The sequence below is a fragment of the Oryctolagus cuniculus genome, chromosome 7 (genome assembly GCF_051225735.1).
Source record: "Oryctolagus cuniculus isolate XC-2025 breed Fujian yellow rabbit chromosome 7, ASM5122573v1, whole genome shotgun sequence".
Lineage (NCBI taxonomy): Eukaryota > Metazoa > Chordata > Mammalia > Lagomorpha > Leporidae > Oryctolagus > Oryctolagus cuniculus.
Genome location: NC_142873.1, coordinates 46755471 through 46783220, shown reverse-complemented (window position 1 = coordinate 46783220; position 27750 = coordinate 46755471). Strand labels below are relative to the sequence as shown.

General features: G+C 45.4%; 1 protein-coding gene across 3 annotated transcripts; it reads right to left on the bottom strand.

Moving 5' to 3' along the window:
• Positions 1-829: 829 nt before the first annotated feature.
• On the bottom strand, positions 830-27111 carry THEM4 (thioesterase superfamily member 4). 3 transcript variants are annotated; one of them, XR_016210612.1, is made up of 7 exons: positions 26657-26844; positions 20365-20506; positions 11041-11197; positions 10065-10175; positions 6369-6493; positions 1314-1463; positions 830-1219 (listed from the first exon to the last, which is right to left on the bottom strand). XR_016210612.1 is itself a non-coding variant. In XM_008264434.5 (6 exons), the coding sequence occupies exons 1-6, from the start codon at positions 26714-26716 to the stop codon at positions 1185-1187; spliced, it is 630 nt and encodes a 209-aa protein (XP_008262656.1). In that variant the 5' UTR covers positions 26717-27111; the 3' UTR covers positions 830-1184. The 3 variants fall into 3 exon arrangements, 2 of the variants coding, with proteins under 2 accessions (XP_008262656.1, XP_089156059.1); XM_008264434.5 differs by lacking the exon at positions 1314-1463 and having other exon boundaries at positions 26657-27111; XM_089299933.1 differs by lacking the exons at positions 1314-1463; positions 6369-6493.
• Between the last annotated feature and the right edge of the window lie 639 nt (positions 27112-27750).

Below are 27750 nucleotides of genomic sequence, written 5' to 3'. Positions count from 1 at the left end.
CCTTTGTCCTGGAGGAGAGGAGGAGGTAGGTAAACAGACTCCCTTAAAAACCTAGGGAGTCCAAACAGTCTGCTGCTCACCTCTCTGCTGAGCCGCCCTGCCCAGGTGCATTCTGGGCATGCTCTCCAGTCAACCATGTAACCTTGTTTTCCCCCAGTCCGAGTGACTGGGCACTGTCTCTCTGTCCCTATTCCCAGTAAAGCCTTATCACTTCGCTCTCTGTCTCATGCCTGAACTCTTTATTGCTTGAAGACAGAACCCATGGCTTCCACGGCTTTTTGATCCGGTGACAGAACTGGCACCCACATGGGATGCCGGCACTGCAGGCGGCAGCTTTACCTGCTACAGTCCCAAATGGCAATAGTTTAATTCCTAGAAACCCAGAGAACAGACTTGAGGTATCCACGTCTATAGGAACTGTTTCCTACTCTGGCCAAAAAGGTTTGTTCAGATAACCAAAGCCAGCTTTGTAGCTTTCAACGTGTGTGCATATGTACATACCCGCTGCACTCCCATGTATTTGCTCCTTCACTTGGTTTTCTAGCATTTCCAAATTTTCAGTAAAAGTTTCAATACAATCCTTTCTTCAGTCTGCGGTGGGGCAGATGTCCCTCTTGCACAGCTTCGAGGAGCTCGCACACATCTCAGCAGTCTTTCTGGTGGAAAGTGAGCTCCTCCTGTCATATTCAGAAGACTGTTCAGGAAGGCCAGTGTTGGCAGGCTTCCTCCTGGGGGTTCATCAGAGGGTGAGCAGGCAGGAGTGGGGGCATCGGTCTCATCTGGAAGAGGGAAGGCCTGATGCACAAAAGTGTGGAATTCACCAAGAAGATTTTTTTAAAAAAAGATTTATTTATTTGAAAGGCAGAGTTACAGAGAGAGGCAGAGGCAGAGGCAGAGGCAGAGAGAGGTCTTCCATCCGCTGGTTCACTCTCCAAATGGCTGCAACAGACAGAGCTGGGCCGATCTGCAGCCAGGATCCGGGAGCTTCTTCTGTGTCTCATATGTGGGTGCAAAGGCCCAGGACCTGGGCCATCTTCTGCTGCTTTCCCAGGCCATAGCAGGGAGCTGGGTTGGAAGTGGAGCAGCCAGGACTCGAATCGGTGCCCATATAGGATGCTGACACTGCAGGCAGCAGCTCTACCTTCTATGCCACAATGCCAGCCCCCACCAGAAGATCTTTTATTTCAGGCTTTGTTAGGATCCAGCTTTATAAATAAGCCTAAGCAAACAAAATAATGGAAGATCATGAGTCAGCGGGCTCAGTCTGGTGGAGCGCTCCAAGTACACAAGGGGCTTTAACTTCATATCTGTACCTTCAGTCTGTCTTCCCACTCTTGTTCCGGCCACATTAAGAATCAGTGCTTGACTGTCACAATAGTGTATTACTCCCCCTAGGGGAGGAGACCAGGACCAGGCAACCAGATCCTCTACTTCTTGGCCATTTCATGGTTCATTAATTAGCACTTCCATTAGAGATAGCAGGGAAAGGAAAAGGAGTAAAATGACAACCAAGTCATCTGGTACCTTTGTGATACTAAAATTACTACAGTCAGGAATGGATTCAAATTATTCATGATATCCTTCCTGTTCCTTTTATTCTTCATTCCTGCAACAGCAGGTATTTAAGGGAAAAATGAATTTCTTAAACAAGACACAAAAAGCATTAACCACAGAGGGAAAAATATCTAACAAATGTAACTGTATTAACATTAAAAATTTTATTCATAAAAGAGACCTTAAAAAACAAGCTGCACTGGCAGGAAATATGTGCAACTTATACATCTAGCAAAAGGATTAGTCTAATATAGGATGCAGAAAGAACTTCTATAAATCAGTAAGAAAATGAGAAGTAGAAAAAGCTGAACAAACTGGAATTTCACACAATGCAAAATAAATGTAGACAGTAAACATGCAAAGAAGTATTCAATCTGACAGGTTATCAGGGAAATGTAAATCAAGACCACACTGAGATACCATTTCATAGGGGAAAGAAAAAAGCTTGATTTTACTAATTGCAAGAGAAGTCAGGGATCAAAGACTCTTGTATCTTGCTGATGGGAGTGGAATTTGGTACAGTTTTAGAAAATATTTGGACATACTTCTTTTTTTTAAAGATTTATTTATTTATTTATTTGAAAGAGTTACAGAGGCAGAGAGAGAGAGAGAGAGAGAGAGAGAGAGAGAGAGAGATGTCTTCCATCTGCTGGTTCACTCCAGCCGTGATGGCCAGAGCTGGGCCAATCCAAAGCCAGGAGCCTCGAGCTTCTTCCCCGTCTCCTACGTGGATGTAGGGGCCCCAGGACTGGGGCCGTCCTCTGCTGCTTTCCCAGACCATAGCAGAGAGCTGGATTTGAAGTGGAGCGGCTGTGACTCGAATTGGCACCCAGATGGGATGCCAGCACCGCAGGCGGCGGCTTTACCTGCTGCACCACAGCTCTGACCCCACTGGACATCCTTCTTTAAAGTTGACGCTCACATATCCTGCAGCCTAGAAACTCTGCTCCTAAGAATATGTCAAGCTCTCACCCATGTGTACCACCGAGAGACATGAACAAGGATGTTCACGCAGCCCATTCACAGCAGTGAGAGGCCTGTTGTATGAAGAACAGTTACACTGACTGTGGTATTGTCACACAAGCAGCATTACGCAAAAGTATAAATGAGCAAACTACACAGCCAGCAGCATGGATGCACTTGAGTCACATAAAGTGAGTGAAAAATGAAGCCCCAGAAAAGCATCTGTATCTCTTTTCTACAAAGCTAAAAAAGAAACTAAACAATGTGTTCCCTATACATACTTAGATTCTTGGTAAGACAAAAACTGAAAATGAAAAGGCACAAGAGAATCCAAAACACAGGGCCAGAGTTGTGCTGCAGCAGGTTAAGCTGCCACTCGGGACAGCGGCATCCCATACTGGAACGCTGCATCTGATCCAGCTTCCTGCTAATGCACCCAGGAAGGCAGTGGATGACGGCCCAAGTACTTGGGGCCCTACCACGTGGGATACCCAGATGGAGTTCCTACCTACTGTTTTCTGCCTGGCCCAGCCCTGATATTTGGAGAGTGAGCCTGTTGGAAGATCTCTTATAATCTCTCTCTCTGTGGATCTCTATCTTTCCCTCTCTGTCACTCTGCTTTCCAAATAAGTAAATAAATCTAAAAATCCTCCCACACCTCTGTTTCTCTCTCTTTGTAACTCTGCCTTTTAAAAAAAATCTTAAAAGAATCCCTCCACAAAATGGTTACCTCTAAGGAGGTAGTTGGGATGTGAATAATAACTAGGCAGGAATAAAATATTTTTAAGATTCTAGTTTTGGGGCTGGTGCTGTAGTGTAGCAGGTAAAGCTGCCACCTGCGGAGCCGGCATCCCATATGGGCACCGGTTTGAGTCCCAGCTGCACCACTTCCGATCCAGCTCTCTGCTATGGCCTGGGAAAGCAGTGAAAGATGGCCCAAGTCCTTGGGGCCCTGCACCCATGTGGAAGACCTGGAAGAAGCTCCTGGTTCCTGGCTTTGGATCTGTGCAGCTCTGGCTGTTGTGGCCAACTCCAACTGGGGAGTGAACCAGCAGATGGAAGACCTCTCTCTTTCTGCCTCTGCCTCTCCTCCTCCTCCTCCTTTTTTTTTTTTTTTTTTTTTTTTTTTTAAGATTTTATGGGACTGGCGCTGCGGTGTATTGGGTAAAGCTGCTGCCTGAGGGCCAGCATCCCATATGGGCGCCAGTTTGAGTCCTGGCTGCCCCACTTCCTATCTAGCTCTCTTCTATGGTCTGGGAAAGCAGTAAAAGATGGAACCAACTCCCTGGGCCCCTGTACCCACGTGGGAGACCTGGAAAAAGCTTCTGGCTCCTGGCTTTGGATCAGCCCAGTTCCAGCCATTTTTTTAAAAAAAAGATTTTATTTATCTATTTATGTGAGAGGTAGAATTACAGACAGTGAGAGGAAGAGACAGAAAGAAAGGTCTTCTTTCCATTGGTTCACTCCCCCATTGGCTGCAATGGCCGAAGCTGTGCTGATCTGAAGCTAGGAGCCAGGCACTTCTTTCCGGTCTCCCACATGGGTGCAGGGGTCCAAGGACTTGGGCCATCTTCTACTGCTTTCCCAGGCCATAGCAGAGAGCTGGATCAGAAGTGGAGTAGCCAGGACTTGAACCGGCACCCATATGGGATGCAGGTACTGCAGGCAGAGGATTAACCTACTGTGCCACAGAGCTGGCCCCTGCCTCTCTTTCTCTCTCTGTGTAACTCTTTCAAATAAGTAAATAAATCTTAACAAAAAAGATTCTAGTTTTTATTTGATGGTAGGTCCCAGGGTATTTGCCATTAATTTTTTTTTAAAGATTTTATTTATTTATTTGACAGATAGAGTTGCAGACAGAGAGAAAGGTCTTCCTTCTGTTGGTTCACTCCCTAAATGGCCGCAACGGCCAGAGCTGTGCTGATCCGAAGCCAGGAGCCAGGTGCTTCTTCCAGGTCTCCTATGCAGGTGCAGGGGCCCAAGCACTTGGGCCATCTTCTACTGCTATCCTAGGCCATAGCAGAGAGCTGGACTGGAAGAGGAGCAACCGGGACTAGAACCAAAGCCCATATGGGATGCCGGCACTGCAGGCAGAGGATTAACCGGGTGCACCACGGCACCAGCCTCTTGCCATTAAATTTTAAAGATAAATATACTAGAGTCAGTATTTCACCTAGCTGGGTGAATGCCCTCATCTGATTGCATGGGTTCAATTTCTGGCGTTGGCTCTTGGCTCCAGCTTCCTGGTACTACAGATCCTGGGAGGTGGCGGTGATGGCTCAAGGAGTTTGGTCCTGGGGTCAGTGTTGTGGCATAGCAGGTAAAGCCACAGCCTGTGACTCCAGCATCCCGTATATACACCAGTTTGTGTCCTGGCTGCTCCACTTCGGATTCAGCTCCCTGCTAATGGCCTGGGTAAAGCAGCTGAAGATGGCAAATGTTTGGGCCTCTGCCACCCACGTGGGAAACCTGGATGAAGCTCCTGGCTCCTGCCTTCAGCCTGGCCCAGCCCTGGCTACTGTAGTTATCTGGGGAGTGAACTCATGCATGGAAGATATCTATCTCTCCCTCCTCTCTCTCTCTGTAACTCAATTCACCTCCCTGCTAATGCACCTCGGAACGTTGCAGAAGATGGCCTAAGCGCTTGAGCCTCAGCCATCCACATGGGAAACCAGGATGGAGTTCCAGGTTCCTGGCTTTGGCCTGCCCAGCTACAGTCATTGTGGCCCTTTGGGGAATGAAATAGGGGACAGAAGATCTCTGTCTCTCCCTCTCTCTGTAACTATGCCTTTCAAATAAATAAATAAATCTTGAACAAAACATATATGTCCAACGTATCCAGTTCCTGCCTAACATCTGCAACTCCCTTCTCCAACAGTGTAAATGTGGCTCCTGCCACTGCTGCCAGCCCTAACATGCTGAACCCTCTACCTGTGTGGACTCTGACGCCCAGGCCACTCTGCATGGGACACCCTGCGATTGGCCACTCCTCTGGGAGACACCTTCCTCACTCCACTCAGGCTGACTCTGCTGAGCCACTGTAGTCACCTCTCCTCATCACTGGGCCTACCCACCTGATTCTACCTAATGGCTTTTGGAAAAAGTTACTTAGGAAGGAAGTAAGGATGAAAGGAAAAGAGGAAGAAAATGGAAAGAGAATGGGGTGAGCTTCTTTATTTTTTCTATACTAATGATAACATTCTCTATTTACTGTCATTCATCTTGCAGTCCATTCATAGCTTAATGAGAGCTCCATATCAAAGTTCCCTCTTCTTATTCATGGCAACACAATATTTTTCATTCCATTTCATACCCAATATAGTTTACGCACATACTAGTTTTTTACCCATTCTTCTATTCATAGGTACCTACATTTTGACAATCTTTTTTTTTCCAAATAATATTGAAACACAATTATTGGAACTCTATAGTGACACTTTCATTATGCACCTGTTAGTACATCCATGGGATAAACTGGCTAAAGGGTATAGAACTTTGTAATTTCAGTAGATTTTGGCAAGTACACTTTTACCAGAAATGTACAAGGGGTCTTCAAAGTGTTCATGGAAATGAGTATTATGAAAAACTATATATAGGTTTCAAAATTTTTTTGCATCAAGATAAACTTATCTTTTAATCCCATTTATTCATGAACTTTTTGAAGTACCCTTGCATAAAAATACCTTTAACTTGTTCTTGTGGGTGACAGGGATTTGAGAATTTCTGGGCATGTGTGAATTATAAACCAAAGCAAAGCAAAGCAAAACAAAACAAAACAAAACCCCAAACCAAACACAAACAAAACTCTAATGCAACCCAAATCAAAAAGAGAGAGAGTGGTGGCTTCTTACTCGTGGCCTCTGAGTAAAGCGTCTTCTCATCAACACTGCGAATATCACAGGAAATAAAATATTTCCTTCCTTCAATTTTATCAATTTGGCTGTTTATCACAACAACAGAACAAAGGGGGATAGGTCTGTAGAAATAAAAAAAAAAAAGGAAAAATAACATTTTGTCAGGATAACATAACATTGATAGATGATCAAGTACACGGCCAAGGGTGGAAATTTATGATATCTGATAGCAATTAGCACAGGTTTCCCAAAGGTGACTGTAACCACTAGTCTTAGGTTAGCAATTAGACTGCCTTAAGGGCTCCAACACTGTGAGCTCTCATGCTCCTCTTCCCATGCCTCACTGCTCTGGGCATACAATCCTAGGTTGCCATTCTGGACCTGGTTCAAAGAGATCACCAGGGATTCAGAGATGATTCTTTGTGGAGATTCAGAGGAAGTCTAAAAGGAGCTGAAATCCTTCAGAGAAGTAAAAACGTGAGACAGTCTCATTTCCTTTGTCCAATCCCCTTTAGAGAACTGTCATTGGAAAGGCATCTAATAATAACAAATTGCTGGTAACAGTTTGCTGTTCCAAGCCAGAGCTATCCAACAGAACTTTCAGCGTGATATAAATATACCTTATCTGAGCTGTCTGTCCAAGATGGTAGCCACATGTGGGCATTCTGCATTGGAAAAACAGCTACTGTGAATGAGAAATGGAATCCTTAACTTTAGTTAATTAATTTTAACCTAAGAATAGTGGTTACAGTCACCTTTGGGAAACCTGGAGGTACAGCACCATAATGAAAAGGGTAACACCTGAAGGTGAGGTTTCAGTTAGCAGAAATAGGAGGTAGAGTATAGAAATGCACGTCATGCCTCTGCAGTACCACTAGGAATTCTCTAGATGGAGAGGAAGTTATCAGCACGGCAGAGATTCCTAATGGCAGCCTTGAACATCTGTACCCAGCATTATCTGATTTCCCCATCACACTGGCCAGTGTTTCCTTTTTCGCTTAAGCTACGTGAGTTAAGCATTCTATCCTTCACAACAGAAAGCCCTTGACTAGTAGAGAAGCTAAGAGAAAGGATCTCAGGAAATAGAGAATAATAAAGCAATTATGTTTATACAGTATAATTTTTAAATGTAACTAATATTTTGGCACAAATTAGCTTGGTGGGCACAGACAATAGGCTTTAGATAATTTATCTTCATCCAGTTTTGCCAGATAATCTAATTAGATTTATGTGATACTAATATGCTGCAATGTGAGATTCAAATCCACACCAGTCTGACTGAAAGTCCTGCTTCCCATTTGCATTTGAGCTTGTTACGCTTGTCACATGACTTAGGTGAGGTGGGTAAATCCATATCTTCCCGGGATAGAGCTCAATGCACACTGAGACAGTGGTGCTGGAGACTAACTTAGTGTTTTCACCACCATCACCATCACTGAGGAGATGCATCTGTTGGAGGAACTACTGAATAAAGAGAAATAACTTGTAGAAGCGATTTGGAGATTGATTTTGCTGTGAGATCATAAAAGTAATGAGAACTCAAAAGTATCAACTGAATTTCCAGTAAAAACACAGGATAGGATTTAATTGTGCATTTCAGAGGGAAAAGCTTCCAGAATGTGAAACCCAGTGACTAGAAAGTAAAGTTTCAGTGTCACCAGACTGTTAAATGATCTGAGCTTCTAGAAAAGAAAAACAGAAAAGCCACCTAAATTCGAAAAAGCAAACAAAAAAATTAGCCTAAGGATTGCCCAATTTTTCCTTTTCTCTTGAAGAAAACTAAGGAGTGTAGCTTTTAAAGGTTTGCTTTAAATCTTTGTGGTAGAGTAATACTTGGCGGATAACTTCAGTGTCATCCACCCATCCATTCACGAGAACTCACATTTAACTCCTTCATGCTCGCGCCATTCAGGCAGCAGTGAAACCTCTGTATACCCACAAGATGGAATAATTAGAGCAGGAAAACGAGAGAAAGAAATACCATTCCACAGCTCCTCAGTTTCTAAATAGATGGACAGCAAAGGTTTGCAGCTTTACCAGCCTAGCTTCTATGAGGGTAATTTCTTTTTTTTCTTTTCTTTTTTTTTTTTGGACAGGCAGAGTGGACAGTGAGAGAGAGAGACAGAGAGAAAGGTCTTCCTTTGCCGTTGGTTCACCCTCCAATGGCCGCCGCGGCAGGCGCGTTGCAGCCGGCGCACTGTGTTGATCCGATGGCAGGAGCCAGGTGCTTCTCCTGGTCTCCCATGGGGTGCAGGGCCCAAGCACTTGGGCCATCCTCCACTGCACTCCCTGGCCACAGCAGAGAGCTGGCCTGGAAGAGGGGCAACCGGGACAGAAGCCGGTGCCCCGACCGGGACTAGAACTCGGTGTGCTGGCGCCGCAAGGCGGAGGATTAGCCTACTGAGCTGCAGCGCCGGCTTTTTTTTTTTTTTTTTTTTTTTGACAGGGAATGAGGGTAATGTCTTCAGCTCCATATTTCTTGTGTTTAAACAGACCTTTAACACTCATGGAAATGTTCCTGTTTTTGAACAATTACACTTTGATTTCTAAAAGTTCTATGAGGTTCCATGGCAAACTTGTTGCTTTCTCTTTTTATGATTTCATCATTTTTTTCCTTTAGATACATGCTATGGGAGCTACTAGTTTTGAAGATGGAATGTCTTCCAGCTTTTCCTGCCTGCCACATTGCACGAAGAGGTCTAATCCAGAACTTCCTGCCTGATTTCTCATGAATGGGTTACAGAGATGGAGACACTGAACCTTTCAGCTGGCTAATCAAATGCTGCTGGAACCATTTTTTCCAATTTTTTTTTTTGGGGGGGAAGGGGTTTTCTATGGCGTGCTTTGCTCAAACTCAGAAAGTCTTATAAGTGCCTGGGAAATTATGGTCCCCAGAAAGGCCCTTATCCTGTGACTGATATGTACAAGTATATGAAGACCCAGCTCTCTTGCCTGAGGTAAAGACAATTCCTGAATCTTACTCCTTTCTCTATGATCAGGCTGAAGCTACCTTTTCTGGGACTTTGAGAATTCAACCTTGGTTGGCTGCAAGCCTTCCTTGTCTTGCTTCTTCTACTTTCTTGCTAGTTTCTTCTAAGTGCACTTCCTTAATATTCTTTTATTAAAAAAAAAAAAAGATTCATTTATTTAAGAGAAAGTGTAAGAAACAGAGAGAGAGATACACACACATAGAAAACAGACATATAGAAAACAGTCTTCCATCTGTTGGCTCACTTCCCAAATGGCTGCAAAGGCTGGACCTGGGCTGATCCGAAGCCAGGAGTCAGAAGCCAGGAGCTTCTTCTGGGTCTCCCCCATGAGTGCAGGAGCCCAAGGATTTGGGCCATCTTCTACTGCTTACCCAGGCCATTAGCAGGGAGCTGGATTGAAGTGGAACAGCCAGGACTTGAACCCATGCCCATATGGAATGCTGGCACTGCAAATGGAGGCTTAACCTACTACACCACAGCACTCGCCCCAATTCCTGAATATTCAATTGCATAGGAATATGAGGGCACTTCAAAAAGTGTGTAGAAAATCAAAATTGAAAGAAAAGTTTATTTGGGTGCAAAAAAAAATCCAGGCAATTTTCCAATGAACTTTTTGAAGTCTCCTCAAATTTGTCTAAGATTTGCTGCTGAGGAATCTGACTTATGATCCCTAAAGAAAAGTACAAAATTACTGTGAGTTTACCTTCTAAAATTGATGTTTAGATTGGCAGTCATGGCATATCCTCCAGTTAAAACTGCACATGTACCAGCTGTAATATCAATCATGGTTGCAATGGCACCTCCATGAACGTATCTAGTTACAACAAGAGAAGAGAAATGTTTACAGTTCTGAAACAATGAACCTCTTGAAAGGGAGAGGTTATTCAAATATCTACATACAATTTAATTATAGAAAGGCCACTTAATCAATTTTCAGAGTATTTCATGTCAAATAATTCCCATGTCCCCAACTTTATAGCATAATAGTCTTAAATATGTGTAATAAAATCAGAACTTAATAGTAATCAGATTATAAGCATGCAAAAGCCAAAATGTAATCTTTTAAAAAAAAGTTTATTATGTTTTTATTTTTAAAAGAGATTTATTTATTCATTTGAAAGGCAAAATTAGAGGGACAGAGAATCTTCCATCTCTTGTTTCACTCTCCAAATGCTCACAATAGCCAAGGCTGGAACAGACCAAAGCCAGGAGCTCAGAACTCCATGTAAGTTTCCTAAGCTGGGACCCAAGTACTTGGGACATCTGCTGCCTTCCCAGGTGCATCAGCAGGAAGCTGGATTGGAAATAGAGTAGCTGGGACTTGAACTGACGTTCCACTATGGGAGTGCCACAATGCCCACCCTTATTATATTTTTATTAAACAGACTACACATATGCATTGTTCAAAAATTTAGGAAATTCAGCTAAGTATAAAAAAGGATGGAAAAAAGGAAGACCCATAATACTGTCATCTAGTTACTGACAAACCACCATTAACATGTTATTGATATGCCTTCAAAATATACGTTACTGCCCCATGTCTTTTCATAACACATTGGAAACATCTTTCCATGTCAGTAGGTAGACGTATAACTACATTATCATTTCAGTGCCCTCACTGTGGTCCACGGCTACACAGGTGTGCTTGGGGAGTCACACTCCCAGGCTATGATTCTTACCCATGGTTTCCTTGCAGATGAGGACCTCCTTGGAAAACACAAACTACTCTTTTCTCAGCTTCATTATGGAACATCACATATTCGAAGCCCAGGCCTTCCTCAAGGCTTCTTGTGAAGATCTGAGCCTTTGGCGTTTGTTCTTCCACAAACTTTGTATCTGCAGGGAAATGAGGTGGATGGGCACATGGGAAACAGGTATGACAGAAACGCCTTGACAGAGTTAAACACCTATACTCTGCACAAATCAGATGTCAATGGAACATTGATCAAAATGTCAACTGCGTACAAAATGCAAAGGAATGGGAGCATCTCAAAGAAACAGTATACAGGATCTTTGCCCTTGCAGAATTAACAACCTAACTGGGGATAAACATATATGAAATCCAAAGTTCTTACCCATATGTAGATATCAGAAAATATAGTCTATAATGCTAACATAATAAAATGATAAGGTATAGACAGAAACCCTTCCTGGAATAAATGGGATTTAAAGAAAATGAATGTAATAGCAAGGAAAAGGTTTTCCTGGCAGACGCGAATTTTACCTATTATTTACACTGAATCAGAAACAGGTCCAGTTCAGCCCAATATTCAGTGTGATTGTGACCCAAACCAAGAGAACAATTAGGGTTCATGAAATCAAGTTAGTGAGTTTTAATGAGACTTTAAGAAGAAACAGAGGTAGGCACCATAACTCAGTGGCCTAATCCTCTGCCTGTGGCATTGGTACCCCATATAGGTGCAGCTCCAGCCGTTATGGCCATCTGGGGAGTGAACCTGTGGATGGAAGACCTCTGTCTCTCTGCCTCTACCTCTGCTCCTGTCTCTCTGTAACTCTGCTTTTTATGTAAATAAATAAATCTAAAAAAAAAAAAAAGAAACATAAGGAGTTGGCATTGTGGCACAGTGGGTTAAGCTGCAACCTGCAACATCAGCATCACATATAGGCACTGGTTTGAGTCCCTGCTGATCCACTTCTGATCTAGCTCCCTCCTAATGCACCTGGGAAAGTAGTGGAATATGGCTCAAGTGCTTGAGTCTTTGCCACCTGCATAGGAGACCTGGATGGAGTTCCTGGCTCCTTGTTTTGACCTGGCTCAGCCCTGGCTGTTGCAGCTATTTGGGAAGTAAACCAGCAGATGGGAGACCTCTCTGTCATTTTGCCTCTCAAATAAGTAAGTAAATAAATCTTAAAAAAAAAAAAAAAAAAAAAAAAACAGAATACTTCATACGTGTCCTGCATAATACTAGTGCGGTTGCTCTTTTGTCCCATATAATTTTCTATATAATGAGGACATAAACCTCTAAGATCTCTTCCAGCTCTGACATCAGGATAAGATAAACATCAAATCCTTCTAATTTTTTACTTAGGAGTTCAAAATTTCTGGTCTGGATTATTAAACTTTGATGTTATCTCATAAAAATGATAAAAATAACAATGGTAGTGAGTTTCCTATCTAGCTCCCTGGGAAGGCATTGGAATGTGGCCCAAGTGCTTGGGCTCCTGCCACCCACGTGGGAGACCTGGATGGAGCCTGGGCTCCTGGCTTTGGCCTGGATCAGTCCTGGTCATTGCGGCCATTTGGAGAGTGAATCAGCTCATGGAAAATCTTCTCTTGCCCCCATTATTCTGCCTTTCAAATAAATTAATGTATTTTAAAAAAAGATTTATAATGTATTTAAAAAATTATTTATTTATTTATTTGAAAATCTATGTTAGAGAGGGAGAGACACAGAGAGAGAGAGAGACAGCTTCCATCTGCTGGTTCACTCCCCAGATGTCCACAATGGCCAGGGCTGGGCCAGACTGAAATTAGGAGCCAAGAGCTTCAATCCGGGTCTCTAGTAGCAGGGGCCCAAACACTTGGGCCATCTTCTGCTGTTTTTCCCTGGCCATTAGCACAGAGTTGGATTGGAAGCAGCTGGGACATGAATCAGTGTCCATATGGGATGCCAGCTTCACAGGCAGAGGCTTAACCCACTCTGCCACAACACTGGCCCCAAATAAATAAATCCTGAAAAAGGAAAAAGAAACACACAATCTCATGCTCTACCCTTGACCTACTGAAGCAGAGCCTGCCCCTTAACAAGCTGTTTCGTGTTCAGGTTGAGAGGCACTAGTCTTTTAAGACATGGCTAACACTGAAGGCAGCAGAGGGAGGCCACGATCAGATCTCCATTTTGAATCACTCTGACAGTTGGGCAGACGGAGGACTCTGAGGAGAGCAAGACTGGAGGCAGGAGATGTTAGAAGCACTCTGTAACACCATAAAATTACAATCAAGTTAACTGCTAGGTGGGATGACTGATTTCTCTAGTAATGTTCAGTGACATGAGGCCTGTGCAAAGCGGATGGCAGGGGCCTACTTGTGGCATATTGGGTTAAGCTGCTGCCTGTTGGTGCTAGCATCGCTTTGAGTCCTGGCTGCTCCACTTCCAATCCAGCTCCCTGTTAATGTGCCTGAGAAAGCAGTGGAAAACAGACCGAGGGCTTGGACCCCTGCACCCACATGGGGGACACGAAAGAAGCTCTGGTTCCTGGCTTTGGTCTGGCCCAACTTCAGCCGTGGTGGCCATTTGGGGGGTGAACCAATGGATGGAAGATCTCTTTTTCTGATTCTCCTTCTCTCTTTCTCTGTAACTCTTCCAAATAAAATAAATAAATATTAAAAAAATAAATAAATAAAGAGAAGATGGCAGATGGTTAGGTTCCTCCAGGGCAGGATTTTCCTAGGTAAGTGACCTTAAAAAGTCTGGATAGACGAGGGCTACGTGGACAATGAGAAAGCAAAGGACTTAGTGAGCTAAAGGTCTTCATGAGATCCAAGAACTGTTCCCAAGGGGTCTTCGAACAAGCAAGCAGGAAGGAAAAGATTGTGGTTGGAAAACAGCATATCTAAATATGCAGATTTGGAAGCTGTGCACTTTGTGGGAAGATGAGGCAAAATATGCTCATGGGAATGTGTGTGGCTGGGACTGGGGGAAAGAGAAGTTGACGGGTGAGGAGGAAACCAGGAACTGAGGCGCCACCATGTGGATGCTGGGGTCGGGTACAGGGAAGACCGATCGGTGCTGAAACCGCACCAAGGGAGAGGTGAGTAGATGACAGGTAGAGGGGAAGAAGAAGGTGATAAAATCAGACAGTATATAAGCCACAAACAGAGAGTTTTCTAAGAAGAGGGGAAGTAAATGTTTGAAAGCAGGGACTGGTAGCAAAGCCCAGTTTAAACTCTTCTTGATTCTGAGAGGGCCAAGTTTCAGTTAAGAGGGAAGTGGGGGCTGCATGGGGGAAACAACAGAATATTTGAGAATGAAACCCTGGAAAATACTGACATTTAAGAAACAGACAGAAAGGGAGTGGGAAGACTGGCCTAGCAAGGCTTATGAAAGCCAAGAGAAAATCATTTCAAGAATGAGAGGGCTGGCACTGTGGTGTAGCAAGTAAAGCTGCCGTCTGCAGTGCTGGCATCCCATAGTGTCACCGGGTCGATTTCCTGTTGCTCCACTCCCCATCCAGCTCTCTGCTGTGGCCTGGGAAAGCAGTAGAAGATGGCTCAAGTCCTTGGGCCCCTGCATCCACGTGGGAGACCTGGCTCCTGGCTTCAGATCAGCACAGCTCTGTTCGTTGTAGTCACCTCAGGAGTGAACCAGTGGATGGAAGATCTCCCTCCCGCCCTCCCTCCCTCTGCCTCTGCCTCTCTCTGTAACTCTGCCTTTTAAATAAATAAATAAATCCTTTTTTTCTTTAAAAAAAAAAAAGAGGAATGAGAATATAAGTACAGTAAGGGCCAAATAATGCTCATGGAATTTGGCACTGGGGTCACCAGTGGCTTCTGTGTAGAAATTTTGGTATAGCTGTTAGGGTAGCCATTAGCACTGAGTAAGGACACTTACTGTGGTAACAGAATGGAATGGAATCAGTAATACAAATTAATTACATTTTTAATTACAAAATTACATCTTAAGTAATTTAATAATTGAAATAATTTAAAGAGAAATTATTTTTTCCTTTCATTTTATAAAATACAATAAGTCATCTCTATATAACAGAGATTCTATAAAGAAACTTAAGAACTCTATATCATTTTCTTTTGGTTACAGTAGTTTTATCATTGTTTCATTTCTTCCTTTAGCAGCACTGAAGTATTTACTATGAGGAAACTGAGATACAGAAACGTAGAGTACTTGCTCAAGGTCACAGAGCTTTAACTTGTTGGAGCCAGAATTTGAACCCATTTGAACTAAATTTGAACTAAATTTCGACCATTAAATTAGGAAGCTGTTGGCTTCTGAATGGCTCTGAAGCCATGACACTGAATGTGACCGAAGAAGTACAGAGAGGAAACCAGTACGGTACTGAAGATTGAGACACAAGGCTATCCTTACATTAAGAGTTTGTAGATGAAGAGGAATTGGCACCAAATTGGTAACCAAAAGGAGAATGTGACGGTCTAGAGGTCAAGTTTAAGGAGGAAGGAGTGTACTAGCTGTGCCAAAAGCTGAGAAGTTATTAGGTTTCGCAACTTGACAATCACTGGTGCCCTTGACAAGAGTAGTTTTGATGGAGTGGTGGCAATCAGAGTCTGATTAGTGGTTTCAAGAGAGACTGGGAAGAGAGAAGTATACTGCAGCATGTCTATACGCTGATGAGAAAGACCTGCCGGAGAGGGATGTCCAGTGTGGACCTAAGGGGATGAAATGCAGTGCCCAAATGGAGGGCGTGCCCTCCCCTAAGAGTACAGTTCATTCACAGCAGGAAAGAAACAGAACATCAGACACGGATGCAGAGGGAGGACACAGGAGGTAGCAAGAGCTCGGGAGTTCTTAGTGAAATAAGAAGCAGGATCAGCTGAGTTGAGAATGGGAAGGCAGAATCAGAGGCTCAAGAGGAAAGAACATGTATGTAGAGGAAAGGAGATATGCAGACTAGGGAAACCAAGGACCTATTTGGGTCATTTTTCAAAGGTCATTAACTCCCCAGGCTTCTGCCTAAAGGTCTGTTTAGATGATTAAAAGCTAGTAAGTATCTCAGAAATACCTGGATAAGCTCCATGACAGCAGAGACTATCTGTGTATTAAGGTATACTTCACGAATACAGTGCTTGGCAGAGCACAGACGCTCCACAGATATTTGCTGAATAAATACACACTGCATGCTGTAAGTTAGAAAACAGAAAGTTTCTTTTTTTTTTTAAGATTGATTTTTATTTATTTGAAAGGCAGAGTTACAGAGAGGCACAGGCAGAGACAGAAAAAAAAGGTCTTTCATCTGCTGGTTCACTCCCCAAATGGCCACAATGGCTGGAGCTTCGCTGCTCCAAAGCCAGGAGCCAGCAGCTTCTGGGTCTCCAATGCGGATGCAGGGGCCCAAGGACTGGGGCCATCTTCTACTGCTTTCCCAGGCCATAGCAGGGAGCTGGATTGGAAGCAAAGCAGCCAGGACTAGAACTAGTGCCCATATGGGATGCCGGCACTGCAGGTGGCAGCTTTATCCACTACGCCACAGCACTGGGCCCCAGAAAGGTTTTTATAAAGTGAAGAATGCATTAGGTGCACATACTTGTATACAAAAAGTTCTTCAGTTAGGCTCAGTAAGTCAGCCACATAGGACACTAAAGAGGAGACAAACAGTTCACAAGAGAGACACAGGGTATTAGTTGATTTTAAGTGGACAATGTGACATGGCCCCTGCTGGAAAAATCTTAATTTGAGTTTTAAACTTAGTTCTGGGAAGCACTAAGAAGGGTTCTAACAGACTAGAACATGCCCTGCAAAAAAGCAAACAGGAATGTAAGGCGACTGAAATCCTAAGGGAGCAATGCTCGAAAAGAACAGAGGGGGGCGGTGCTGTGGTGCAGCGGGTAAAGCTGCTACGTGTAGCGCTGGCATCCTATATGGGTACCGGTTTGAGTTCTGGCTGCTCCCCTTCTATTCCAGCTCTCTGCTATGGCCTGGGAAAGCAGTGGAAGATGGCCCAAGTCCTTGGGCCCCTGCACCCGCGTGGGAGACCCAGAAGAAGCTGCTGGCTCCTGGCTTCGGTTAGCACAGCTCTGACCAGTGCGGCCATCTGGGGAGTGAATCAGCGGATGGAAAACCTCCTTCTCTCTCTGTGTAACTCTGACTTTCAAATAAATAGATAATCTTTAAAAAAAAAAAAAAAAGTGAGGCAGCTTCTTGTATCTTGTCTTTTTTGTATGTTCACTTCCCCTTATGCTTTCCAACATAAGTTAAAGCAGTATAAGGCCCTCACCAGAAGCTAAGGAGATGTCAGTATTGTGTTCCTGGACTTCCCAGTCTCCTGAACCATGAGCCAAAACAGTCATAAACCTCTATTCTTTATAAATTACCAAGTCTCTTGCTGTAATTTATTACAGCAACAGAAAATGGTCTGGGGCCAGCATGTGGCATAGCTGGTTAAGGCACAGCCTGTGGCACTGGCATCCCATATGGGTGCTGGTTTTAGTCTCGGCTGCTCCACTTCAATCCAGCTCCCTGCTAATGTGTCTGGGAAAGCAGCAGAGGATGGCCTAGGGGCTTGTGCCCCTGTACCCACATGGGAGACCAGGAAGAAGATCTTGGTTCCTGGATCCTGGCTTTGAACTGGCCCAGTCTCAGTCTTTGCGGCCATCTGGGGAGTGAACCAGCAGATGGAAGATCTCTCTCTCTCTCTCCTTCTCTCCCTCTGTAATACTGCTTTTCAAATAAATAAATACATATTTTAAAATAAGAAAATAAAGACAGACAGACAGATAATGGGTAAAAGTCACAAGAGATTATAGCTCAATACAGTATAAAGAAGAAATCACTAGGGGTTGGCATTGTGGCACAGAGGATTAAGCCGTGGCCTGCAGCGATGCCAGCATCACATATGGGTGCTGATTGAGTCCCAGCTACTCTACTTCTGATCTATTCCTTGCTAATGCGCCTGGGAAAGTAGTGGAGGATGGCCCAAGCGCTTGGGTCCTGGCACCCATGTGGGAGATGAGGAAGAAGCTCCTGGCCCCTGGTTTTGGCTTGACCCAGCCCTGGCTGTTATGGCCATTTTGGGGAATGAACAAGTGGATGGAAGACCTCTCTCTCTGTAATTCTGCCTTTCATGTAAATAAAATAAATCTTAAAAAAAAAAAAAAAAAAGAGTTAACGCAGAAAACAAGAGGAGACATGGAAAACGTGAAACAGTAGTGGTTCCCAACCTTTCTTCCATTCCCCAACAGAAGGCTGCCGTCTTCTTTTCAGCACTGAGCCCAGTAAGGAAGAGTGCCCGGCCGTGAGCACTACACTGGGGGACACTTGATTTGTGTTCCTCACTGCTATATCCCGGTGCCTATGCCTGCCACAGAGTAGGTTCTCAGTAAACATTCATGAAAGGAAGAGGCCGGTGATTCTAAATGAGGAAGAAGTACTGGAGACTAAGAACTCTGAAGTGATTCTGATGGTCCCTTGGTATTCCTGCACCAAATGATCTTCCATATCAGTTCTCAGATTCTGTTTAAAGTCATTTGATTTACTTTGTTTATTTGTTTCAATAATTGCCCGTACTTATAAAACTTTAAATTAGTGTGTCTTGGGGCCAGCACTGTGGCACAGCAGGTAAAGCTGCCAGCTGTGACTCTGCCACCGCGTGTGGGCACCAGTTTGGGTCCCGGCTGCTCTGTACCAATCCAGCTCCCTGCTAATGGCTTGGGAAAAGCAGCAGAAAATGGCCCAAATGTCTGGGCCCCTGCCACGCATGTGGGAGAATCAGATGAAGCTCCTGACTGCTGGCCTTGGCTTGGCCCTGTCTGGCCATTGTGGCCATCTGGGGAGTGAACCAGCAGATGGAAGATCTCTCTTTCTTTTTCTCTCTGTAACTCTTTCAAATAAATAAATAAACCTTAAAAAAAAAATTAGTAGGTTCTAGTAGGTCATGAATTCCTTTGAGAATCTTATGGAAGCTATTGATTCCTCCCTAAAAAATGGACATTCCTTGGAGAAGAGAGATGACTCATTTTCGAGTGCTGCATCTGAAAGACTAGCATACTTTTGCATTTTCATAATGGTAGGTGCTGCAAATTTTTGGTTTGATTTTAATTACAAAATTCTAATTTTACAGCCTAATTATCATTATGGCATCTTCTAAAATGGTAGGTGAAGGTGGGTATTAACTCCCAGTGTTTGTAAGGCACTTAGTATATTCCAAATACTATTCTGAGCACTAGGAAACAAAACATACAGAAAACTCTGCCCTTGTGGAGCTTCTACTCCCAAAGTGAGATAAACTACTGAGTAAATAAAACACTGAGTACGCCAGATGGTGGTAAGTGCTACTGAAAAAATAAATGCATCCTACATGGATATTACTAGGTAAAAGATGCTAATCTGAAAAGGCTCCACACTGAATGACCCAACTATACTCCTATAACATTCTAGAAAAGACAGAATATGAATACAATAAAGAAAACAGAGTTTTTCAGGGGTTGGGGAGGAAGGAAGGAAGAACAGGTACATTACCGGATTTTTAGGGTAGTGAAACAGTACAGTATAATACTATAATGATTGATACATGTCATCATAAACTTCTTAAAACCCATGGAAAATATGTGTATAACACAGAGTGAACTCTAATATAAACCATGGACTTTTGTTAGTAATAATACATCAATATTGCTTCATCAATATTACAAATATATCACAGCAATGTATGATGTTAACAACAGGGGGAATTAAAGCCAGGAGATGTCAGGAGGTATATGGGAGCTCTGTTTTCTCTGCTTATTTTTCTGTAAGCCTAAAGACAAAAAGTGTATTCATTAAAATAAAAATCAATAAAAAATTCCCCAGGAAGACAGGTCTGCTGTGTGTGTGTGTGTGTGTATTGGGTTGAGGGTGGGTTGCCTTAAGGGTTTAGAATCTGGGAAATGCGAGGGTGACCCAAGTGTTTAGAGCTTCTCAGCGTGATGGATCCAGATTTCAGATAAAGGACAAAATGCGATTAGTGATGACACGTGCAGGACAGGGAGCTGACGAGGGTGTGGGACGGTGCAGGCTCTCTGGGACCCCTTCACTCCTGCTAGTGCTGGTAAGAACAGCAGGGTGGATGCAGTCTTATTCTTGACAATGGGCTTTATGTTCTCACATGCTCGGTAGAATTAGTTGAGATTCCTGGCCTATCAAACTGGGGACTAGAGAACTCCCACACTGTCTTCCTTCTCTCTTAAAGCAGTAATGAGTGCTTCAATCTGTTCTGAGTTTTATATCTGATGTCCCAATATTTTTTTGAAGGAATATGGCTGTTTCTACCAAGAAAAAGGTTCCTGAAGTTTTGAACCCTTTGAGTAGACTTACATTTATATGAAGGCAAACGTTTCCAGGAGCCATCTTCACATTTCTTCATGAACTGGTCATAAAGGAGTCTTATGTCCTTGGTCCAGCTGGGGTTAGGGAGTGAATAGTCCTTTTGAGTGGCTTTCTCAGAAGAAAATGACCTCTGAAAGACAGAAGAATAGTGGGTGATGCATTCCCATTCATAATATATTCTCCCAGTTTTCAATGACTGTCTGGTTGCCTTTTTTTTTTTTTTTCCTTCAGAAGATTGTTACTTTTAAACAGAAGGGAACTGCAGGGATCACCTGGTCCAACATCCTTGGGCGAAACAGGAGATTGAGAGAGGGTAAGGGATTTGCCTGCTGTCACTCAGCTATCTCCTGGCAGAGCCAGCTTTCAGTCCACATCTACTTTCTTTCCAACTTTAATCAAGCACAGGTGATGAGTAAGGCGCTGGCACTAAGGTGAGATGAAGGACATCCTCTCAGACTGGGGGTCCAGAGAAAGTTCTTTGCTTGGATTTTTTTTTTTTTTTTTGATAGGCAGAGTGGACAGTGAGAGAGAGAGACAGAGAGAAAGGTCTTCCTTTTGCCGTTGGTTCACCCTCCAATGGCTGCCGCAGCCAGTGCGCTGTGGCCGGCGCACCGCGCTGATCCGATGGCAGGAGCCAGGTGCTTCTCCTGGTCTCCCATGGGGTGCAGGGCCCAAGCACTTGGGCCATCCTCCACTGCACTTCCTGGCCACAGCAGAGAGCTGGCCTGGAAGGGGGGCAACCGGGACAGAATCCGGCGCCCCGACCGGGACTAGAACCCGGTGTGCCGGCGCCGCTAGGCGGAGGATTAGCCTAGTGAGCCTCGGTGCCGGCTTGCTTGGATATTGACAAGAAGAAATTAGCCCGCTGGAAAGAGTATTGTAGGCAAAGGATCGCTGTATACAAGCAAGTGGTGTGAAAGTCTGGAGGGGCCTTATTACAACTGGATGACGTAGGTACTAATTATTACCCCCATTCTACGGGTGATGAAGTTGAGGTATAAAAGTGAGGCACTGTCACAGTGCAAGAGGAGGAACAGACGCCTGCAGAGACGCAGGCAAAAACCTCAACACTCAGCTAACTGGTTTGAATTATAACTGCAGGGCCCTCTGAAGAATTTTAAACAGGAGAGGGACAAGATCAGTTCCAGCATCTTTTTATGGACTTGTAGGAATTAGAATCATTCTCTCAACTGTGCACTCCCTTACCTGATTTTCTCTTTTAAAGTGTGGGATTCATCCAACAAGCTTTCTTTAAAAAAAAAAAAAAAAAAAAAAAAAAAAAGATTTATTTAGGCTGGCACTGTGGCTCACTTGGCTAATCCTCCGCCTTCGGTGCTGACAGCCCGGGTTCTAGTCCCGGTTGGAACTCCGGTTCTGTCCCAGTTGCTCCTCTTCAAGTCCAGCTCTTTGCTGTGGCCCGGGAGGGCAGTGGAAGATGGCATAAGTGCTTGGGCCCTGCACCCGCATGGGAGACCAGGAGGAAGCACCTGGCTCCTGCCATAGGATCAGTGCAGTGCACTGGCTGTAGTGTGCCAGCCGTAGCGGCCATTTGGGGGGTGAACCAACGGAAAAGGAAGATCTTTCTCTCTGTCTCTCTCTCTCTCACTGTCTAACTCTGCCTGTCAAAAAAAAAAAAGGTTTATTTATTTGAAAGTCAGAGTTACACAGAGAGAGGAGAGGCAGAAACAGAGAGATCTTCCATCCGATGGTTCACTCCCCAATTGGCTGCAATGGCCGGAGCTGCGCCAATCTGAAGCCAGGAGCTAAGAGCTTTGTCTGGGTCTCCCACGTGGGTGCAGGGGCCCAAGGATTTGGGCCATCTTCTACTGCTTCCCCAGGCCTTACCAGAGAGCTGGATCGGAAGAGGAGCAGCTAGGACTAGAACTGGCATCCACACGGGATGCTGGCACTTCAGGTCAGGGCGTTAACCCCCTGAGCTACAGCGCCGGACCCCAAGAAGCGTTTTTGAGCCCTACTATTTGCCCTGGTTCTGTGCCAGGGACAAGTGAGACAAAGAGAGAAGACCTACTCCTGCCTTAAGTTTTAATAGCCTCAGATGTGAAAAATACTACAATAGAAGTAGACCAGGTGCAGGAGTGACTTAGGGAAAACTTCAAAACAATAATATGATTTCTTTTTTTTTTTTTTTTAAGGTTTCTTTATTTATTTGAAAGGCAGCATTACAGAGAGAGAGAGAGAGAGAGAGAGAGAGAGGTCTTCCACCCTCTGGTTCACTCCTCAAATGGCCTCAATGGCCAGGGCTGGGCCAGGAGCTTCTTCTGGGTCTCCCATGTGGGTGCAGGGGCCAAAGGACTTGGGCCATCTTCCACTGCTTTCCCAGGCACACCATGATATGAATGGTGGAGTAGAAAAACTGCATCTCAGAGACTCTGGCTCTAAGGCAGGACTTAAATTTCATCTTCTAGCTCGCTGGTTCTGAAGACCAGTATGAAAAGATGGCTTTATATGGTACAAGGACAAAGCTACATGTCTTTTTTTTTTTTTTTAAGATTTATTTATTTATTTGAAAGTCAGAGTTACACCGGGGTGGGGGGCAGTGGTGGTATTGGTGGTGGTCTTCCATTCGCTGGTTCACTCCCCAAATGGCCGCAACGGTTGGAGCTGAGCTGATCCAAAGCAAGGAGCCAGGAGTTTCTTCCCGGTCTCCCACGTGGGTGCAGGGGCCCAAGGACTTGGGCCATCCTCTATTGTTTTCCTAGGCCATAGCTTTACCCACTAAGCCTCAGTGCTGGCCCCAGACACATGTCTTTTAAAATATTTTATATAGGAGCTGGTGCCGTGGCATAGTGGGATAAGCCTCTGTCTGTGACTCTGGGAACCCATATGGGTGCTGGTTCAAATCCTGAATGCTCCTTTTGGATCCAACTCCTTGCTAATGCACCTGGGAAGACAGTGGAGGATGACCCAAGGGCTTGGGCCCTGCACCCATGTGGGAGACCTGGAAGAAGCTCTTGGCTCCTGGTTTCGGATTGACCTAGCCCTGGTCATTGCGGCCATTTGGAGAGTGAACCAGTGGTTGAGGATCTAGCTCTCTTTGTAACTCTGCCTTTCAAGTAAACAAATAAATCTTTTTAATAATTTATAAAATTCTTTTATAAGAATTTAGCATCAGTCCAAGGATAGATAGGCGGTAGTTAGACAAACGTTCTCTTTTTTTTAAAGATTTATTTATTTGAAAGTCAGAGTTACACAGAGAGATGAAAAGACAGAGAGAGAAAAGAGAGAGATATCTTCCATCTACTGGCTTTCTTCCCAAATGGCTGGAATGGCTGTGGCTGGGCTAGACCAAAGCAAGGAGCAAAGAGCTTCTGCCAGGTCTCCCATGTGTGTGGCAGGGGCCCAAGCACTTGAGCCATTCTCCACTGCTTTCCCAGGCTCATTAGCGGGAAGCTACATTGGAAGTGGAGTGACAGGGACTTCAACCAGTGTTCATATGGGATGCAGGCTTGGCAGGCTGTGGCTTTACCCACTATGCCATAATGATGGCCCCTAATAAATAAATCTTTAAAAAAAATTTTTTTTTTTTTTGACAGGCAGAGTGGATATTGAGAGAGAGAGAGACAGAGAGAAAGGTCTTCCTTTTGCCGTTGGTTCACCCTCCAATGGCCGCCACGGCCGGTGCGCTGCGGCCGGCGCACCACGCTAATCCGAAGGCAGGAGCCAGGTGCTTCTCCTGGTCTCCCATGGGGTGCAGGGCCCAAGCACTTGGGCCATCCTCCACTGCACTCCCGGGCCACAGCAGAGAGCTGGCCTGGAAGAGGGGCAACCGGGACAGAATCCAGCGCCCTGACCGGGACTAGAACCCGGTGTGCCGGCGCCGCTAGGTGGAGGATTAGCCTAGTGAGCTGCGGCGCCGGCCTTAAAAATGTTTTAATATAAGATTACAAAAGGACATATAAAGAGTATACCATTCTTGTAATTTTACAAATATTATTATTCAAGATGAAGCTAATTAAAGAAAGGGAGTCTTTAAAGACTCGTGAAGGTGGAATTGTATGATGAAATGTCTTTTTCCATTATGGGGAGCCCAAAGGAATCTGAAGAAAGGAAGGGAGTAACATGAAAATAAGTTTTATAAAGGCCCTTCTACTGTAAAGAACAAATTAAAATGTAAGAAGCAATGGTGGTGAAATCAGTTAAAAGGCTGCTGACAAGGTCCTGGTCAGATACACTTAGAACCTGAACTAGGCTCAGAGGAATGAGAAGAAAAGTTTTAAGAGACATGTAAGACATTAGAACCAAGAGACATGGAAAACTACTGACTACTGGGGAAGAGAAAGTAGAAGAGCCTTGGATGACTGCAAAGGTGTGGGTTCAAAGCTTGAGGTGGACAGAAGGGAAAGAAAGATTAAGGTTAGCATGAGTGTGTGGGTGAGGAGAATGGGGAAGTATTCATTTTAGTTCAGAGCATACTGAGTTTGTTATCCCAGATGGTAACTGTGAGAAACAAAAATAAAGCTTCACTTCAAGGAGCTGAGAACTAGGAGATATTTGAAGTAAGTGCACTTGTGAATTCAAAGCACAGACTATACCAGGAGGGTTGTTAGAATCATTCCTTTTGTTGCCGTGAATAAAGGAAAGGTCTTGCTTGATCTTTATAAAGTGGGACTTGTTAAGAAGCATTATGGCTTTTTTTTTTTTACATATCTCCTTCTAAAAATTAAGTTACTAAGCAAAACAGCATGACTAATGAAGCCTGTAAATACTAACACTTAAACAGGCAACACAGATTACAAGGCCCAGCATATAATTAAAAAGAAATGAATTCATCTTGGTTGTTAGAAGATTAGCTCAAGATGTTCTCTTTTCCAATGGGCAAGATGGCACAGGATTAGGGACCAATCCAGGCTCATTATCTTTTAAAAGAAAGCCACAATAGCTCAGAGACACCGTACTGGTAAAGTCCTCTTCCAGCTGCTGCACAGAACTGGGCTGTTCTGGCCGGTGTTCCCTTGGTGTTTTATTACAGTGCATGGTCTGTACATCACTTTTTTTTTTTTTTTTGGACAGGCAAAGTTAAAGAGAGAGAGAGAGAGAGAGAGAGAGAGAGAGAGAAGGTCTTCCTTTTCCATTGGTTCACCCCCCCAAATGGCCGCTACGGCCAGTGTGCTGTGCCAATCCGAAGCCAGGTGCTTCCTCCTGGTCTCCCATGCGGGCCGCACACTACTTTTGCAGCTTGACGTGTGGCGGCAAAGTAGACTGTGAGCTCCTTTGGGAGACAGCATTGTTTCTCACTCATCTGTCTATCACCAGTAGCCAACGACACCTCGAGCACTGCTGAGGCTTAACCAATACTAACTGAATACCCCAATGAGGCAACCGCAGAGACACAAGAACAGGTAACATTTATTCAACATTAGGCCCCAGGCACCGCCATAAACTTCCCTTCCCTTATCTCGTTTAATCTTTAAAAATATTTTTTAATTAAATATTTTATTTATTTGAGAGTCACAGAGAGAGAGAGGGAGAGACAGATCTTCCATCTGCTGGCTCACTCCCCAAAATGGCCATAACCACCTGGACTGGGAAAGGAGCTTCTTCCAGGTCTCCCACGCAGGTGCAGGGGCCCAAGGGCTTGGGCCATCCTCCACTGCTTTCCCAGGCCATTAACAGGGAGCCGTATCGGAAGTGGAGCAGTGACCCAAGGGCTTGGGCCATCTTCCACTCCTTTCCCAGGCCATAGCAGAGAGCTGGATCGGAAGTGGAGCAGCCAGGACTCGAACCGGCGTCCATATGGGATGCCGGCACTGCAGGTGGCAGCTTTACCCACTACCCGACAGCGCCGGCCCCTCGCTTGATCTTCTAACCAGGCAGTGAGAAAAATGGCTTAGAGAGGGTCTGGTTCCCTCACAAGCAGATTCTCCCACGGCTTCGCGAGCTGGCTGTCATCCTCAGAAACAACACCAGCCAGAGGCCATGGGAAGGGGTGCTCGGCCGGCCGTGAGGCTAGCCACGGCTCCGGCCCAGGCTGCCCGCGTTCAGATGCCGGGATGACCCTACTCTCTTCACCTCAGCGGCACCGGTGCTGACCGGAGCCAAGCATCCCGCATCCCGCACGTTGCCTCAAAGCCGAGTCACCCTCCCGGTTCGGATTCTTCCCGTTCGACCCTCAGGATCGAAGCACTTCAGAGCCGCTGTCGCTACTGCTGCCGCGCGGGGCCGGCAGAGGCAAGCGATACGCCGCTACTCGGACCCGGCACCCACGCTTGTCGGCCCGAGCCCCGCCGAGTTCCCTACGCCCGCGCCGCACCCGACTCACCCGCGCGGGTCCCGGCACGGCCCCGAGGGTGCGCAGGCGCGCGGCGCAGCTCCTCAGCATGGCTCCCAGCGGCGGCCGACAGGGCGCAGCTCCTGCCCCGGAGGCTCGAAAAGGTCAACTCGCTTCCCGCCGCGCCCGAGCCTCCGGGTGGACGCTGCTGGGGGGCGGGGCGGGGCGGGGCCTGGGCGGGAAGGGCGTGGCGAGGGCGGGGCCTCGCCGGGTGGGAGGGACGGCGCATTCCGGCAGGCTTCTGGCCTCAGCCCTTTAGTTCCGGGAGACTTTGCGACCCGGCCGCTGCAAAGCCCGGGCAGGATGGCTGGAGCTGCCCGGGTCCTGCCGTCGACCTTGAAGTCGGTCAGGCTTCGCGAGTAGATTAGCGGGCGCCCTTCCCGCCTGGCTCCGGCCGAATCCGGTGCTCCTGTGCCGGGGTAGATCTGGCTCCGGTTGACAGGTCCCTGGGGCGGACAGGAGTGGTTTTATGAAGTGATAGGGTTGCCGGTGTGGATTTCTATATTCTATAAAGAGTCTGCTGGGTGCAAAGGGCCTTAGCCGATTCAAATGCTGCTGTCCCTGCTCACGCCAGCATCCACGTGTACTCACGTATTACAGAGTAGACTCTTTTGGCCTCTGGCAGAGCGGAAAGTCTTTAAGTCAGGCGTTTTTCAAATCCTAGGACCATTGGAAGGATGCAGGAGTTGACGACTAGCTTTGCTGTCAGACCTGAGATCAAATCCCCCTCCTCCACCGTTTATTGACATCTCGTGCAGACCCAGTCGCTGGAGCCTCTGTTTCATCATGTTTGGGACTAGAACGGGCTCCCATATGGGTTGCTGGCGCTTCAGGCTAGGGTGTTAACCCGCTGCACCACAGCACCGGCCCCAGGACCAATCTCTTGAGGGGGTGGAGAGATACTCTAAAATATGGATGGTTTGTTAGTCTGTTTCCCCACCTGAGACTCCATTTTTGGACATTTGACATTTGACTCCTAACTTCTAGCAAAGCATGGCTACTGGGTGTCCCAGAAAAAGCGCAACCAGTTTTTCAGGAAATGAACTGTCTGGGGCTCATCCTCATCTCTGGGGAACAGAAACTGG